General features: G+C 34.2%; 1 protein-coding gene and 1 long non-coding RNA gene across 2 annotated transcripts; both read right to left on the reverse strand.

Moving 5' to 3' along the window:
- Window positions 1-298: 298 nt before the first annotated feature.
- On the reverse strand, window positions 299-4,066 carry LOC120279174 (putative glycerol-3-phosphate transporter 1). The gene is given in 4 exon segments (XM_039286040.1): window positions 299-1,218; window positions 1,707-2,229; window positions 2,231-2,810; window positions 3,889-4,066. Coding segments are annotated over 3 exon segments (1,566 nt in total). The 5' UTR covers window positions 2,702-2,810; window positions 3,889-4,066; the 3' UTR covers window positions 299-646.
- Window positions 4,067-6,505: 2,439 nt separating this feature from the next.
- On the reverse strand, window positions 6,506-8,197 carry LOC120278751. Its single transcript, XR_005541756.1, has 3 exons — window positions 8,072-8,197; window positions 7,527-7,599; window positions 6,506-6,675 (listed from the first exon to the last, which is right to left on the reverse strand). It is a non-coding gene; the product is annotated as an uncharacterized LOC120278751 (long non-coding RNA).
- Window positions 8,198-14,143: the final 5,946 nt, after the last annotated feature.

Genomic DNA, 14,143 nt, shown 5'->3' on the forward strand with positions numbered 1-14,143 from the left:
ATTAAAAATCATAGTTTTCATTTTGTTTTATTTTATTTTATTAAAACACAACTATAAAAAAAATAATCACTTTACCAAAAATTTGTAGCTTAATTTTATTTAACTCCACCGTCAAAATCAAAAGTGAGATATTCAAAAGACTTACGTTCAAAACTTGATTAAAATCGTGAAAATAACAAATCGTCAGTTGTAGATGTAGACTCACAGTTCAAACCCCTTGTTCACAACTGAATACATACATACTGACTAATTAATTTCCTCCCATATACACGTCCCTGACATGTGACACGTTCACATCTCATAAAAAAAACAATCACGTTTTTTAAGAATCCATTATCTTGAAAGTCCAAGAAATACAAATCCATATGAACATTGGGCAGGGAATAAATTACTCAATTACTGCAGAGTGTAAACAAAAAAACACACGACTCTCTATACATGAATGGAGTTTCATCTCTTCCCACGTTTGCTTCCTAATAAATACACAGAAGCAAAAGAAAAAGAAGAAACTCCAACAAGTTCTTTAATCCCAATGACCATGACATTTGAAGTCAATAAATCTCTACTCAAATAGTGTGGTCCTTCAAAGTTTTGAACTTTCATAGTCCTCTATATCTAATTGAACACTTTAAATCACAACCACAGCTTATACTTGTTCCTGCTCAGACATTGAAGGCCTTGAAAGACTAGTATTTGTCTGCAACCTCGCTTGTTCGATCTTCTCCGTAACCTCAGCCACCACAAGCTTTGTCAGAAGAAGCCCAGACACAAGTGCAGCCAACATCAGCATTGAAAATACTGCACCCCAACTCTTGGCTGAGAGATAACCAGTCAGCAATGGGCCAATAGCAGCACCTACAGAGCCTGTGCCATCTATAATTGCAGTTACAGTTGCCAGTGCTCGAGCATTTCCATTAAGGGAGCTGTGCGTGCCGAGATCAGCAGACACTGCTGTTGTTATCAGAGCATATGGACCATTCACAAACATTCCGGTGATGAACATGAGAGCGATGTTCCAGAGCAGTGATACACTGCCATATATGCGGTAGAAATACAGAGCGGGAATTGCACAGTACATGAAGGTTGCAGCTGTCAATGCGCGTGCATTGAGCTTGTCTGATATGTGGCCTGCAAGGATGCCACCTACAACTCCTCCGACATCGAATAATGTTGATAATGTCCCTGATGTTGAATCGGATAAATGCTTGCCATCGATAACTGCATGGTTGAGAAAGTATCATGTTAGTATCATGCAAGATAAAGTAACAGTGATTGCAATCTGTTTGAATTGAAGGATAGGAATTAGACAAGAGAAGGTAGCCAGTAGTTTCATAATCCACGGAGATATGCTGTATCATGTAAGAATATAGTATCACTATTCCATCACAAAACAACACCTTGATTTTGCAAGAGATAAGGGAAAGTAGCAGCAGTATCATCAGCAATGGAAGCATCAGGAATTCACATTTGATGGAGAAAGTATCATGTTAGCATCATATAATATAAAAGAAAGCACCAACAATCCAATATATTCACAATGCAATATAAAAGAAAGCATCATATAAAAGAATGCATCATGTCCATATCATAAATAGAGTATTATTAATTAAAAACAATATGAACTGTGGCAAAAATAAAATTTAATTGTGGTTCTAAACTTCTAATTGCCAGAGAGATGAAGCATTCATGTAACTGTAAACAAGTACCTGTATGGCTAATGTAGAAAGGAAGCCAGTAAAGGAAGGTATAAGCCACCAATTTGGCGAAGAAAAGACAGAAGGCAAATGGGGCCACACCAGGGATCCTCCAAGCCTCAAAGAAGCCCACTGGTTTCCCCTTGACATTTATTCCTCCTTCCAAAAGAGGATCACTGATTCCATTATTCTCAGAAGGCTTAGCCAAATCATCTTCCTTCTCAATTCCCATTGCCTGAGGGTTAACAGGCAAGAACAGGAACACTGTCAATCCAACAAAGGCCATAAGCATGCCAGGAACAGCAAATGACCAACCCCATCCAAATTTCAGAAAACCAGAGGCAATCAACGAGCCTGCAATATTCCCCACCGAAGTATGTGCATTCCAAATGCCCATAATAAGCCCCCTCTTCCTCTTTCCGAACCAATTGCCCACCACCCCCACCACTGAAGGCCAGCCAGTGGATTGGAACAAACCGGCTAACATTTGAATAACCAAGTAGTAGGAGAAATCATGGATATTGAGCCAATACCCAAACACCAAAAAGGGTCGTGAAGAGACCAGTGCCAACCATTCCAACAGTCAAAAGGATTCGAAGATCCACTCGATCACCTAAATGACCAGCAAAGTACATGCCAAAGGCATATACTGAGAGGAAGGCCAAATCAATCTGTCCAAGCAATTCAGTGCCATCGGAGCCATCAAATGGAGCCCAACCATTCTGAAGCATTGGCTTTCTTTGTTCCCCATTAACCCTACGAAGGAAGAAAGACCTCTGCCAAGGAGAATAGCCCAAACTTCTTGTTTCAGGATCAAGGACACTTTTCACAATGCTTGTGGTTTTCCTGGTGGCATGATAGCTAGCATATGCAAAGAATGTCAAGACCAAGACAATGGTCTGGTATGTCCTAAAGCTCAAGCCTCTTCTCCTGATGCAATCGAAGAAGCGGATGCCCGGGGGTTTGGTGCTCTGTGCTTCAGTTTTCGGTTCATCTAAGGAACCCATGGTAAAAATTTGTGAAAATGTACAGCTAAAACAATAATTCTCCTGTTATGTTTTGGAGAGACTTCTTCTTCTTCTTCTTCTTCTTCTTCTAAATGGAGAAGATTACTGTCTGGAAAAACCCCCAAAACAGATGAGAATTCATACATGAAGCCAAATCTATATAATATATAAACAATAAAAGCAAATTTATTCTCAAGCTAACTTGGATGATTATGTCACCATCTCTTCATTTGTGCTATTTCTAATCTATCAATTCTCTACAAGTTCAACAATATTATTAGTTATGTTCAAGAGAACAAAACATCAAATTCTACAATTATTTCCAAAATTGGAATACTCATATACCAAATCTGATAAGAAATTACACAGGACATTTACTCAGCAAAAACAAAAAAAAAAACAAAAGTACTTGAAGAAACAACAAATCAAAAACCTTCAGTAATTCATCAGGATGACACAGACAACTTACTTTTCTACTAATTTGGTTAGTCTCAAGCAAAAAATTCAGCTGTTCAATCTTTGCCATGATCTTCAAAACAATGAAATATAGCAAAAACAAGAGCTTTTCCAACAATTGAAGCAAGATAGTAAATAAATATTAATAGAAAACTTAAAACTCAATCCAAAGCTCCAAAAACAATGAACTTTACCCCGCAAAAAGCAGTGATATATATAAGATCTTCAAAACAATGAAATATATCAAAAACAATAGCTTTTCCAACAAATGAAGCAAGATAGTAAATAAATATTAATAGAAAAATTTAAAACTCAATCCCAAGCTCCAAAAACAACAAACTTTACCCCGCAAAAGCAGTGAAAATGAAAAAAATAAAAATAAAAACCATAAAACCCCAAAATAGATAACACGTCCCATCATCATCTAAAACCAGGAACCCAACCACCAAATAAACACCTCCAAAACCAAAAAAACACGCAACTTTAAAAAAATAAAAAAAAAATTTCCAAAACACCTCAACCCCTCTCTCCACAATCAACAAACCAATCAAAAAAAGCAAAAGCGAAACAAACTCAAACTCAAGAACATCAAAACCATTCACAAAAACTTCTAATTTAGATCATCAACATTCAAATATGGAAACTTGATCACAGATTACCATTAAAACCAATTAAAAAACACAAAACTAAAGAAAGAAAACATCAAATCAAAAAGCAAAAAGTGTGAATACCGATAAACAAGGAGGAACGCTGGCGTTTCTTGAATCGTAATTCTCGTGCTTGAATGGAAATTCTAGGGTTCCTCGTTTACGGAAAGCTTTTGCATCCGAATCTCGAAGCGCGGCTTCAATGGCAGCTTCGTCTTCTCTCTTTATTTCAGCAACGAGGAAACCATTGCGACTATTTGTTTCCGTTATTACTTTTTTGCCCTTTGATCAATTTAGCCCTCCACTTATTATTTCCCTTTCATGAAGCATTTGCCACTAATTTATATTATTTTAAAATAAATAAATAAATTATCTCGAGGAATAGGAATAGATAATCACCGCATTTTTAGTCAGTCACATGGGTCGTGGATGGATATATATATTATAAAAAACTGATTTTATCTAGTATTTCTGAGTTTAGTGTTGTTTAAATAGACACGAATGAGTCTTTTTATGGGAGATAATTATATGATATTTAAAATTTATTAGTTCGGTATCAATTTTATAAACATATGATGAACTTTTTTTGTCATGTGTGATATTTGACTGATTTAATATTTTTTTAAAAATAAATTATTGTAATAAATGTACAGCTATACCTGATATTTAAAATAGAATCGTTTATATTTATTGTAAAAAAAAATAGAGGATAAGAAATTAATAAATTAAATAATTAGAGAAATTGAGGGGCGAAAGAGGAGGATTTAATCGTAATTATGGGCAAAGCAAAGGATGATTTGGACTTAATTTTGTCCAATAAAAGAGCGGGTAATATCCGACAGAATATTCCAATATGCTATGGAATATACCCGCCTTGCCGGCGGATATTCTCCGCTTTCAAATGAGTGGGACCCTTTACCACGTGGCGCCCATTCATTTGCTGAAACTAGCACACGGTTTTTTAAATGCCGCCGGCAATAAAAATTTTTAAATTGGAAATTCATCGAAATCAACGTAAATTGCCGCATTAATTTGAATTAATTATGTGTTATTTTTTTAATAATAATAAACTTATTTTAACCATTAAACGGTTGGTACGCGTGTTTGGTATTGTTTGTTTCAGAACATATATATATAAACACTTGTTCATAAACAGAATTATAAATAGTAATTTGAAGGTGGAAAATAATTAATTTATAAATTACATAAATACAATGTTGACACGTGGAGAGATGTCAGCGATTGGTACACCACCCCAAACAGCGGATCAGGAGTTTTTCTCTGCTACCACGTCAGCATACCATTATCTTGGTCCGGAAACTGCTGTGAAGGATCACCATTTATGGGGCCCATGAACTAGTGGGCCACCACCTTGATGACGTGGAAATCATGCATAAAGTACAGTCCCATCCCATGCGTGTTTGAGTGTTTCTGGGTCATTTCATACCATCCAAATAAAATTTATTTTTTCATTATATTAATTTTAAAAAATTGAACCACATAAATTTAAAATATATTTATATATATCTATTAATATGACTCTAAATATTTTGTTCTCATATTATTTGGATTTACAGTGTTTTTACCAAAATATACCCACAAGGACGGAACCAAAGGAGGGCTGACGGGGGCTGAAACCCCTCTTATGTGCGTATTGATTTTTCTATATTTAAACTAATATAAAATAATCTATTTTAATATATATAACAATGTATAATGTTGTTTTATTTGAGTAGTTAGTGGGCCTAATTATAAAGTATGTGATTTTTTAACCCACTCAAGTTCAAATCTTCTTTGGTGCATGTGTTCTTTTTCATATTTTTATTTTTTTAATTTAAAAATTACTAGAATTTCAAAATTTTAATAAAAATTTATAAAAAATTAAAAACTCTTATATAAAAATTTTAGTAATTAAAAAAAAAGTTGAAATTGATCCATAGCAAATATATTATAACATATATACAAATATATTTTTAAAAAATGCATAAGCAAATATATTATAACATATATACACATATTTTTTAAAATTACAAACTTGAGATGTATTTTTTTATTAGCTGAATTATTGAAAATCTTATATACTTGCTATAAATAATAACAAAAATTTTAATTATACTCTATGTGTTTTTTAATGTGTATTCAAAATTTTATTATATTAATACATTAGTCCTTATTTAAAATAATTATTTTGTTGTATTATTATTATTTTATTTATTATTTTTTTTATATTTTGCTTTTAGGCTTTAATCACCCTACTACCATCGAGTCATAGTTTCGTCACTATATACCCATATAAAATTATAAATTAAATATAATAAGTATAATAATACTAACATATAAATGAAATGAGGGCGGAGCAAAATAAAATTTTAGAGAGGACTAAAAGTGTTTTTAGAACACAGTAAAAAGTGAAAGGATATATTAATAATAGATTTTCATAATTATTTTTAAAAAATATTTTTTATATAATATATACTAATTTATTGAAAATCAAATTTGTCACGCCCTGAACCTAACCGGGTACGTGGCAATCGCCATGACGATAAGAAGTGGGTCCCACAACGGCCCCACATTCAGGTCACCGTAAGGCTCAATATAAACCTGTTATCACAATTACATAGCTAGAAGACAACATAATAATAAGATCACAATAGGGTTCCCTGATACTAGGGACCCTAAACACAAGTAGCATCAACAACAGTACAAACCAGGGTTTCAGATACAACCAGAAAATACAAATACATGAACAATATATAAAGTTCAAGTCTAGTTGATCCATAAAGTTTAAATGCATACTATAACAAACCTAAACAAGGAGAACATACAAATCACTCTACTGTTGCACAACACAACTCTGTCCAACGTCGCAGTCTGAAATGATAGAAGAAAGGGGAGTGGTGAGTAACATATGTTACCCAGTGAGTGGTGTCAACATAGATGTAACAGAGTGATAAAGTATTTAAAATAGTAATTCCACATGAATAATAACATATAAAATCAATTCCAAGTATTCAACATATTAACAAATAACACAAGGTTCATCAAAAGCAAATAACATTTTAAAACACAATAAACATAGCTCCAAAATACAGGCTGGCCTAAAACAATTCCCACGCTAATCGTGGCCACGACTAAATATGGGACCACCAAGGAGTTTTTAAAACTTTTTAAAAATTTAAAAGGGTTGCCTTTCCTTGGTGTTGGCCACTGAGATCCCCGTGTGGTGACCCCGGGTTTCTCACATAAAAGAATCCCCTGTCAATGGCTCCGCGCACCTCTTGACCAGGGTAAACCAGGGTTAACCACGCCGCCTCCCATCAGGCTGGACCGTGGAACCCCACACTACTGTGTCGGACTAAAGTCCGTCGTTACTATTAAAACTGAATGCCACAATATAATTCTTTCCAATTTCCAATTCAAAGAATCCATCATACAATGTTTAAACCAGGAAATGTACATCAAACCATGTTCCATTTGCATATAAATACGGAAATATACATCAAACCATATTCCATTTGCATATAATTACGGAGATGCAAGTAAACATATTTCTTTCAAAATAAATAGGTATAAGCATTCTAGGTTTAACCATTTTAAGTAAATTCGTGCTCAAAATATGTATCAAAGAAACCAATTTATCATCAAATTTATGTAATAAAACACATGAAGAAATACTTTAGTACTCTTATTAAATCTATGCAATTATAAATTTAACCACTCACAGAACCAGTCGTCTCATCCCGAGACGTGCTCACTGATCGGCGAGCTCCTTCCCCTTAGAGGACACTTTGCCACCTAGATACAAGCAGGGAATTCAAATTCTAATGAACACAAGAATGATAGCCAAAAGAAAATGCATAAAAATAAAATTATACATGTCTAATATGAAACCTTAGGGTTTTAGGGCAAAACGTCATTTTGGACCCCAAACGACATCAGAATAGAGTAAACTTAATTCCAATGAGTTCAGGGTAAGAAGAGCTTCAATGCGGACCAAAGAAATACCAGAAAAGACTCAAAATTTTTGGTACTACAGTAACTTCGAGTTGCTACAGTACCGGACCTTATACTATGATTTTCTCCCAATTTACAACACTAAATCAAAAAATTTCTTCAACAACATTCTCATACATGAACCATAAATCATTGGCTTCAATTTAAGCCTATAAATCACCAAATCTATGAAGAATTCAAAGTTTTTATACATTTCTAAAAACAAGGAAATACGGGAGAAATACAAAATAAAAACATTGGATCTAAGACTTACCGAATTCAGGAGTGAGGGAGGAAGGATTTTGGTATTTGAGTTCACCGAAAATTCTCGCCGGAAAAACAATTTCTTCTAAAGTTATGGTCGGCCGAACAAGAAACAAAGAGAAAGAAAATGAATGAGGAGAAGGATCCAGGTTGGTTTCTCTCATTCATCCTTTTTTTTTTATATTATATATAGGAAGTGACCTAATTGCCCTCTTAATAGAAAAATCATAGAAAATGGATCCAAATGACGGAATTGCCCCTGATTTTTCATATAAAAGCTACTATGCAAACATGCAAAATGTCACTACTGCTAAATGACCATTTTACCCCTAATGTGAGCATAAAAATCTAAATAGGCCCGAGGTCTAAATCAGGACAGAGTACAACAAAGTTACTCAACAATAAATTTTTACAATTTTTTTTACTATATAATCAATTTATTAAATATCAAAAGGCTAAATAATAAAATTTTATAAATAAATTTTTTAAAACCATAATATTTTTAGAATATATATATATATATTAATTTATAAAAAAGGCAACTAGCCAATAGACTTTTATGAAAAATACATATAAATCAATTCAATTCATAAAATATTAAAAAAAATCAAACAATAAATTTCACAAATATTTTTTTAAAAACTATTATTTTTATATTATGTGCATCAATATAATATATGCATATAATTATTTTTTTATGTAATTTTATATTATGTGCATCAATATAATATAATATGTGCATAATTATTTTAGTTAAAAACTATTATTTTTATATTATATGCATCAATATAATATATGTTGTTGTTTTTTTCTTAGTAAATTTGTGACTTTATCTAGCTTACTAAAATATATATATATATATATATATAATTAAACAAATCAAAACAAAATCAGAGGACCAATCTTTCGTCCTCGCCCTAGCTACGCCCCTGGATGAGTTGAATAAATTAGAGTTGGATGCTGATTGACTCATATGATCACTTAAATTAAATAATTATGTAAATTTCAGCTTTTTTATTTTTTATAATAATAGTTAGGGATAGAACAATAATGTGATACAAGACTACCAATGAAAAGAGTGCACGCTAGTGCAAGCATGATAATTAAAATGTTTATTTATTTTTTCCAAGGCTTATCTCCATCATCGAAAGAAACACTGAGAAAGCTTCATGTTGTTGTTGCTTGTGTGATGAAGTAAGTCTTTAAAATGTCACATATGAGTTGAAAACAACAATGCAAAAACTATTTTATATGAGTAATGCTATATAACGCGAAGCAACCACACGAACCAGCCACACGAATGATGTGGCTGGTGACGTGGCTGCTTCACGTGGGTGAGATAATTTTATTTTATTTTTTTATTTTATTTTTTAAATAATCATGAAAAAGAAAACAAAAGAATGACTCAGCTTCTCTCTCTCTCACTCTCTCTCGTCTTCGTTCTCTCCTGCAACCCTCTCCCGGCCGCCGATCTTCCTCTCTCCTGCATCGCTCTCCCGGCCATCGATTTTCCTCTCTCCTGCATCGCTCTCCCGGCTGCCGATTTCCTCTCTGCTGCAACGTTCTCCCTGTCGCCGGTTTCCTCTCTTCTGCGGCACGAGTCCCGGATAGCCACACGAACCAGTCCAACTACCCTCGCTCTAGCCCGCTCCCGACATTGCTCCCGGCGCTGTTTCCCTCTCTCCTACATCGCTCTCTCGGCCACCGCTTTCCTCTCACTTGCGGCACAAGTCCCCGGCAGCCACAAGAACCAGTCCAGCACCATCACTCCAGCCACCTCCCGACGCTGCTCCCGACGCTGCTTCACTATCTCCTGAACCCCCGCTCTCGGCGCTTCTTCCCTTTCTCTTTCGGCGCGAGTCCCCGGCGGTTGCCCCTTTGTCCAGCACTCGCACCCCGCGCTCCCGGCCGTGACACCCCCGCTGTGAGAATCCCAGAAAGGTATGGTTTTTTTTACATTTTTTTTTGTTAACTAAGATGGATATTTATGAAAGATTATAAATGGATATTTTTTGTGGTCCAGTTGATAGAATCAATTAATTTTGTATGAATTGAGTAATGCTTGAACTTTTCCCTTGACAATGAGACTCTGTGTTAATTTTGAATGAATTGTGGTCCTTAAACTAGGTTGACAAACACAAATTTGTTATTTTCCATATTTTCTGATTTTCAGTTTTCATTATTTAAGTTTAGGGTTAGAGTAACAGTTTAACTCTTGAGTTAATTGAGATGGATATTTATGAAAGACTATAGAAATTTATTGTTGTGATTTGGATTTATTTTTATTAATTTTGCTTGAGATGGATATTGGTCCGATTAGTGAGGTTTGAACATTTGTGTTGAGTAAATTGGCGAAGAGGTTCTGTATTTATATGAATGATCCAATGAAAAGTTTTGTTTAGACATATATTTAAGGATTTGTTTCATGTGTTCTAAACATTTGTCTAATTTGTGTCTAAAGCAAGAACATGGAAGAAGTGGCACTTGGGTGTTCTAAGCAAGGAAAAGATAATGTAGAAGTTGGATGTTCAAGTTATGAAGAACATGTCAAAGAAAAACCGGTAGATTTGGATTTAGTTGACAGTATTGTGCCGGGGGCCGATATGATACTTGATTCTGAAGAAGAAGTTTATAACTTGTATGTCCAATATGCACGGCGTGAAGGGTTTGGCATCACCAAAAAAAGCACGAGATTAGATGATGATGGAAAATTGAAATATTACACGCTAGCATGTGCAAGAGGTGGCAAACGAATATCTACTTCAAAAAACTCCTTCAACCCAAGACTATCCACCAAAGTAAATTGTCCGGCGAAGATTAATGTCATTGTTGGCAATGATGGGCGATTTACCATTTCTACTGTTAATTTGGAGCACAATCATGCACTTAGCCCACAAAAAGTTCGTTTCCAAAAGTGCAATAAAAAAATTGATACATATGTGAAAAGAAGGCTTGAATTGAACGACCAAGCAGGGATAAGCTTAAGCAAAAATTTTCATTCCCTAGCGGTTGAAAGTGGGGGTTATGAAAATTTAACATACACTGAGAAAGATTGTAGGAATTATATTGCGAAAGCAAGGCAATTTAGACTTGGCGTTGAAGATGCTATTTTGAGAAGCAACTACAAGAAGCATACACAAATGAAAAATTTAAATCATTTCAAGATGAGTTGCGAGGCATCATATATTGCAATCTTACTCTCACTGGTTCACATGGGGCAATCTACACATTTCAAGTGTCCGACGTTGTCAGAGGGAAAGAAGGTGCATTTAGAAAGCAAGTGTTATACAATGTTTACACTAATGAGGAAGAATTTGACATTAAATGCTCGTGTCAGTTGTTTGAGTTCAAGGGGATTATTTGTAGGCACATTTGCAAGTTGCTTATTGAAAAGAATGTGAAAGGCATTCCGTCTAGGTATATTTTACCACGATGGAGGAAGGACATCAAACGCATGCATACATATGTACAAAACTGTTATGATGATCCACAAACCAGTGAGGAGAAACTACGGTACAATAAATTGTGCTCTCATTTTCACTAAAGCCGCAGAACTTGGAGCAGAGTCAAATGACAAGTACAACTTGTTGATGAATTATGTGGATGAGGCAATTGAGAAGTTGATGGACAACACAACTTGTAACAAAAAGTTAACACCTATATTGTCGGAGGCGACTATTGTGCCACACCAAAAATTTCTCACTCCTTTGAAGGTGCGGAGTAAGGGTCGTCCACCATCAAAAAGGAAGAAGTCAAAAGTTGAAGAAATAATAATCAAAAACAAGAAAAAGGTATTTTATGTAGTATCATATTCATTATTTGCTCTCATTTTTTTGGATGAATTTTTTCTTTTGAGTGTATAACATCCATGTTATTATTGGCAGAAGGCACAAACAAAGGTAGATGCATTAGCTCAAAAATTTACGCAAGATGATCATTGCACACAAGAGAGCGTGGTAATCCTTTTTAAATTGTCACTAATGTTCAAATTAAGAATTTCAATGATTTAATTTGAAATGCTGATTTGTTGGACTATAATCTCTTTTTTTAGGTAAATTCAAATTCTATATCAATCAATTTGGACATGCATCATGGTTCTTCTTTAGGTTTTGAAAGCCAGTGCAATGATTTCTGATCAAGGTGAAGGACATCTTGAGTTGTTTTCTAATTTTATATTATTCTTACCTTGCTGTCTGTTATTGATATGGTTTGTTTATACATGCAGTTGCGTTACTTGAAGAATGCTCAAGTCAAGGAATCAGTACCATTCTATGCAGAATTTGTTAATGAGCTCACTTGTTTTTTGTTGTTTGTTTATCATGGCAACTCATTGAAGTATCATATATTATCAATTGCATATGTTACTCTTTTCTTCCATGTAAAAGCATGCCTTTGTTTGACAAGGCACTGATTGTGGTTTATAAAACATGTTTGACATTAACTGGTTAGTTATTTTGATGTGTTTAATTGAAAGGAGGAAGGCTTTTTAGGTATTGTTATGTGGTGGTAGTCATTGTTTTTAATGAAGGTGAGAAATTTATGAATTTGTCTTTCTGGATTTAGGTTTCTTTTTATATTATTTGGTTGGTGTTCAGGATGCGTGGATGTATGTATAAGACTAGAATGTGGTACTCATATCTCTAAATTCATTAATTTGCTGAGATAATTCAAACTGCATTCTTGATGAAATTGCAATCTTGATAAACAAACTGGGGATTTAATGTAAGCTGATTTGTATGGCTGTTATCCCATAAATTACAAATGGTAAGAGATTGGTGTCTATAATTTTCAAACAATCAGTCACAAAACAAAATTACAATTCTAGAACACAGGTCAAGTTGCAGAACGTGGATCAGCATCAGCTTCCCTTGTGATTTGAATCTTTGCCCCAAAGTTGATTTGCAAATTCTTGATTGTTTCACCAGATTTACCAATGAGAATACCAACCTGAACAAAGAACATTCATGATCAATTTCTGGAAAGGTAACTGTCCTTTTGGTGCAAACATTATGGATGCAAATAACAAGTATTGATGATGAACAATAACAACTAGCACTCAAGTTAATCATAGTTAGTAGAAAATCAATATAAACTTGCAACAGATAAACGTCTTTAGATAGGAAAAAAAATACATTTTGAGGAGCAAAACTCATAAACCTACACAAATTGTGGGTTGCATGCTGCGAAGTACGAAGGCACAAAACCTCCAAGTGAGTTGGCCACAAGGTACACCGGTTCACCAATAACCTAAATAATGACATATGAACACCGGTTCAAATTATTTTCAAGAAGATCTTTAGTCGGTGCCTCATTATTAGAATCCATTCAGTAAAGAAGCAAAATTTAAAAACAAAAAAAAAATGATTTGGAACGACCACATTTAGCGAAAAATGATGTTTGGTAATGCATCAAGAAATGTTTAGCAAAAATGAATAGAGACATAAATAGTTGACAAGCAGTATCCATAATCATGTAAGATGTAAGTAAATGAACATTAAAAATCAATTAGAAAGCATCTACTATTACCAAACAAAAATAGAACTAATTCATAATCTTGATTAAAATAGTTTCAGCCAAAAACACAGAAAATATATATAAGATGTTGTAAACAAGAAACAAAACAATGTTATTTATGAAAAAAGGTAGAGACGGTAAGCAGAACAGGTTTATTCACATGTACCTCTTCTGTGAAATGTTTCACTTGGTCTTGCCACAAATCGATAGAGTAAACCAACTCATGTGCCCATGGTTCAGATTCATCTCCAAAGTTGTTTCCTAAAGATTTACAATCTAAACTATTCAATCGGTAACATGAAACCAAAGAACAACAGAAAGGCAGTGTCTCCATCAATCATGAACCAGAATTACTCAACTATTGACTGCAAAACACCGAATCTGAACATCAAATCACATCAGTTAGTCCCCAGCAGTACAAATAGCTTCAAAGAAAGGATTTTTTCTCCAATTTAGAGACATGTCGAACTTGGTGAAGCCAAAGAAGTATTGTCTCAGAAAACATCGCATAATGGACACCAAAATACAAAAGAAAGTAGAAGTCATGGAATATGCCTGCAAGTACATT

This window comes from Dioscorea cayenensis, chromosome 16 (genome assembly GCF_009730915.1).
Source record: "Dioscorea cayenensis subsp. rotundata cultivar TDr96_F1 chromosome 16, TDr96_F1_v2_PseudoChromosome.rev07_lg8_w22 25.fasta, whole genome shotgun sequence".
Classification (NCBI taxonomy): Eukaryota; Viridiplantae; Streptophyta; class Magnoliopsida; order Dioscoreales; family Dioscoreaceae; genus Dioscorea; species Dioscorea cayenensis.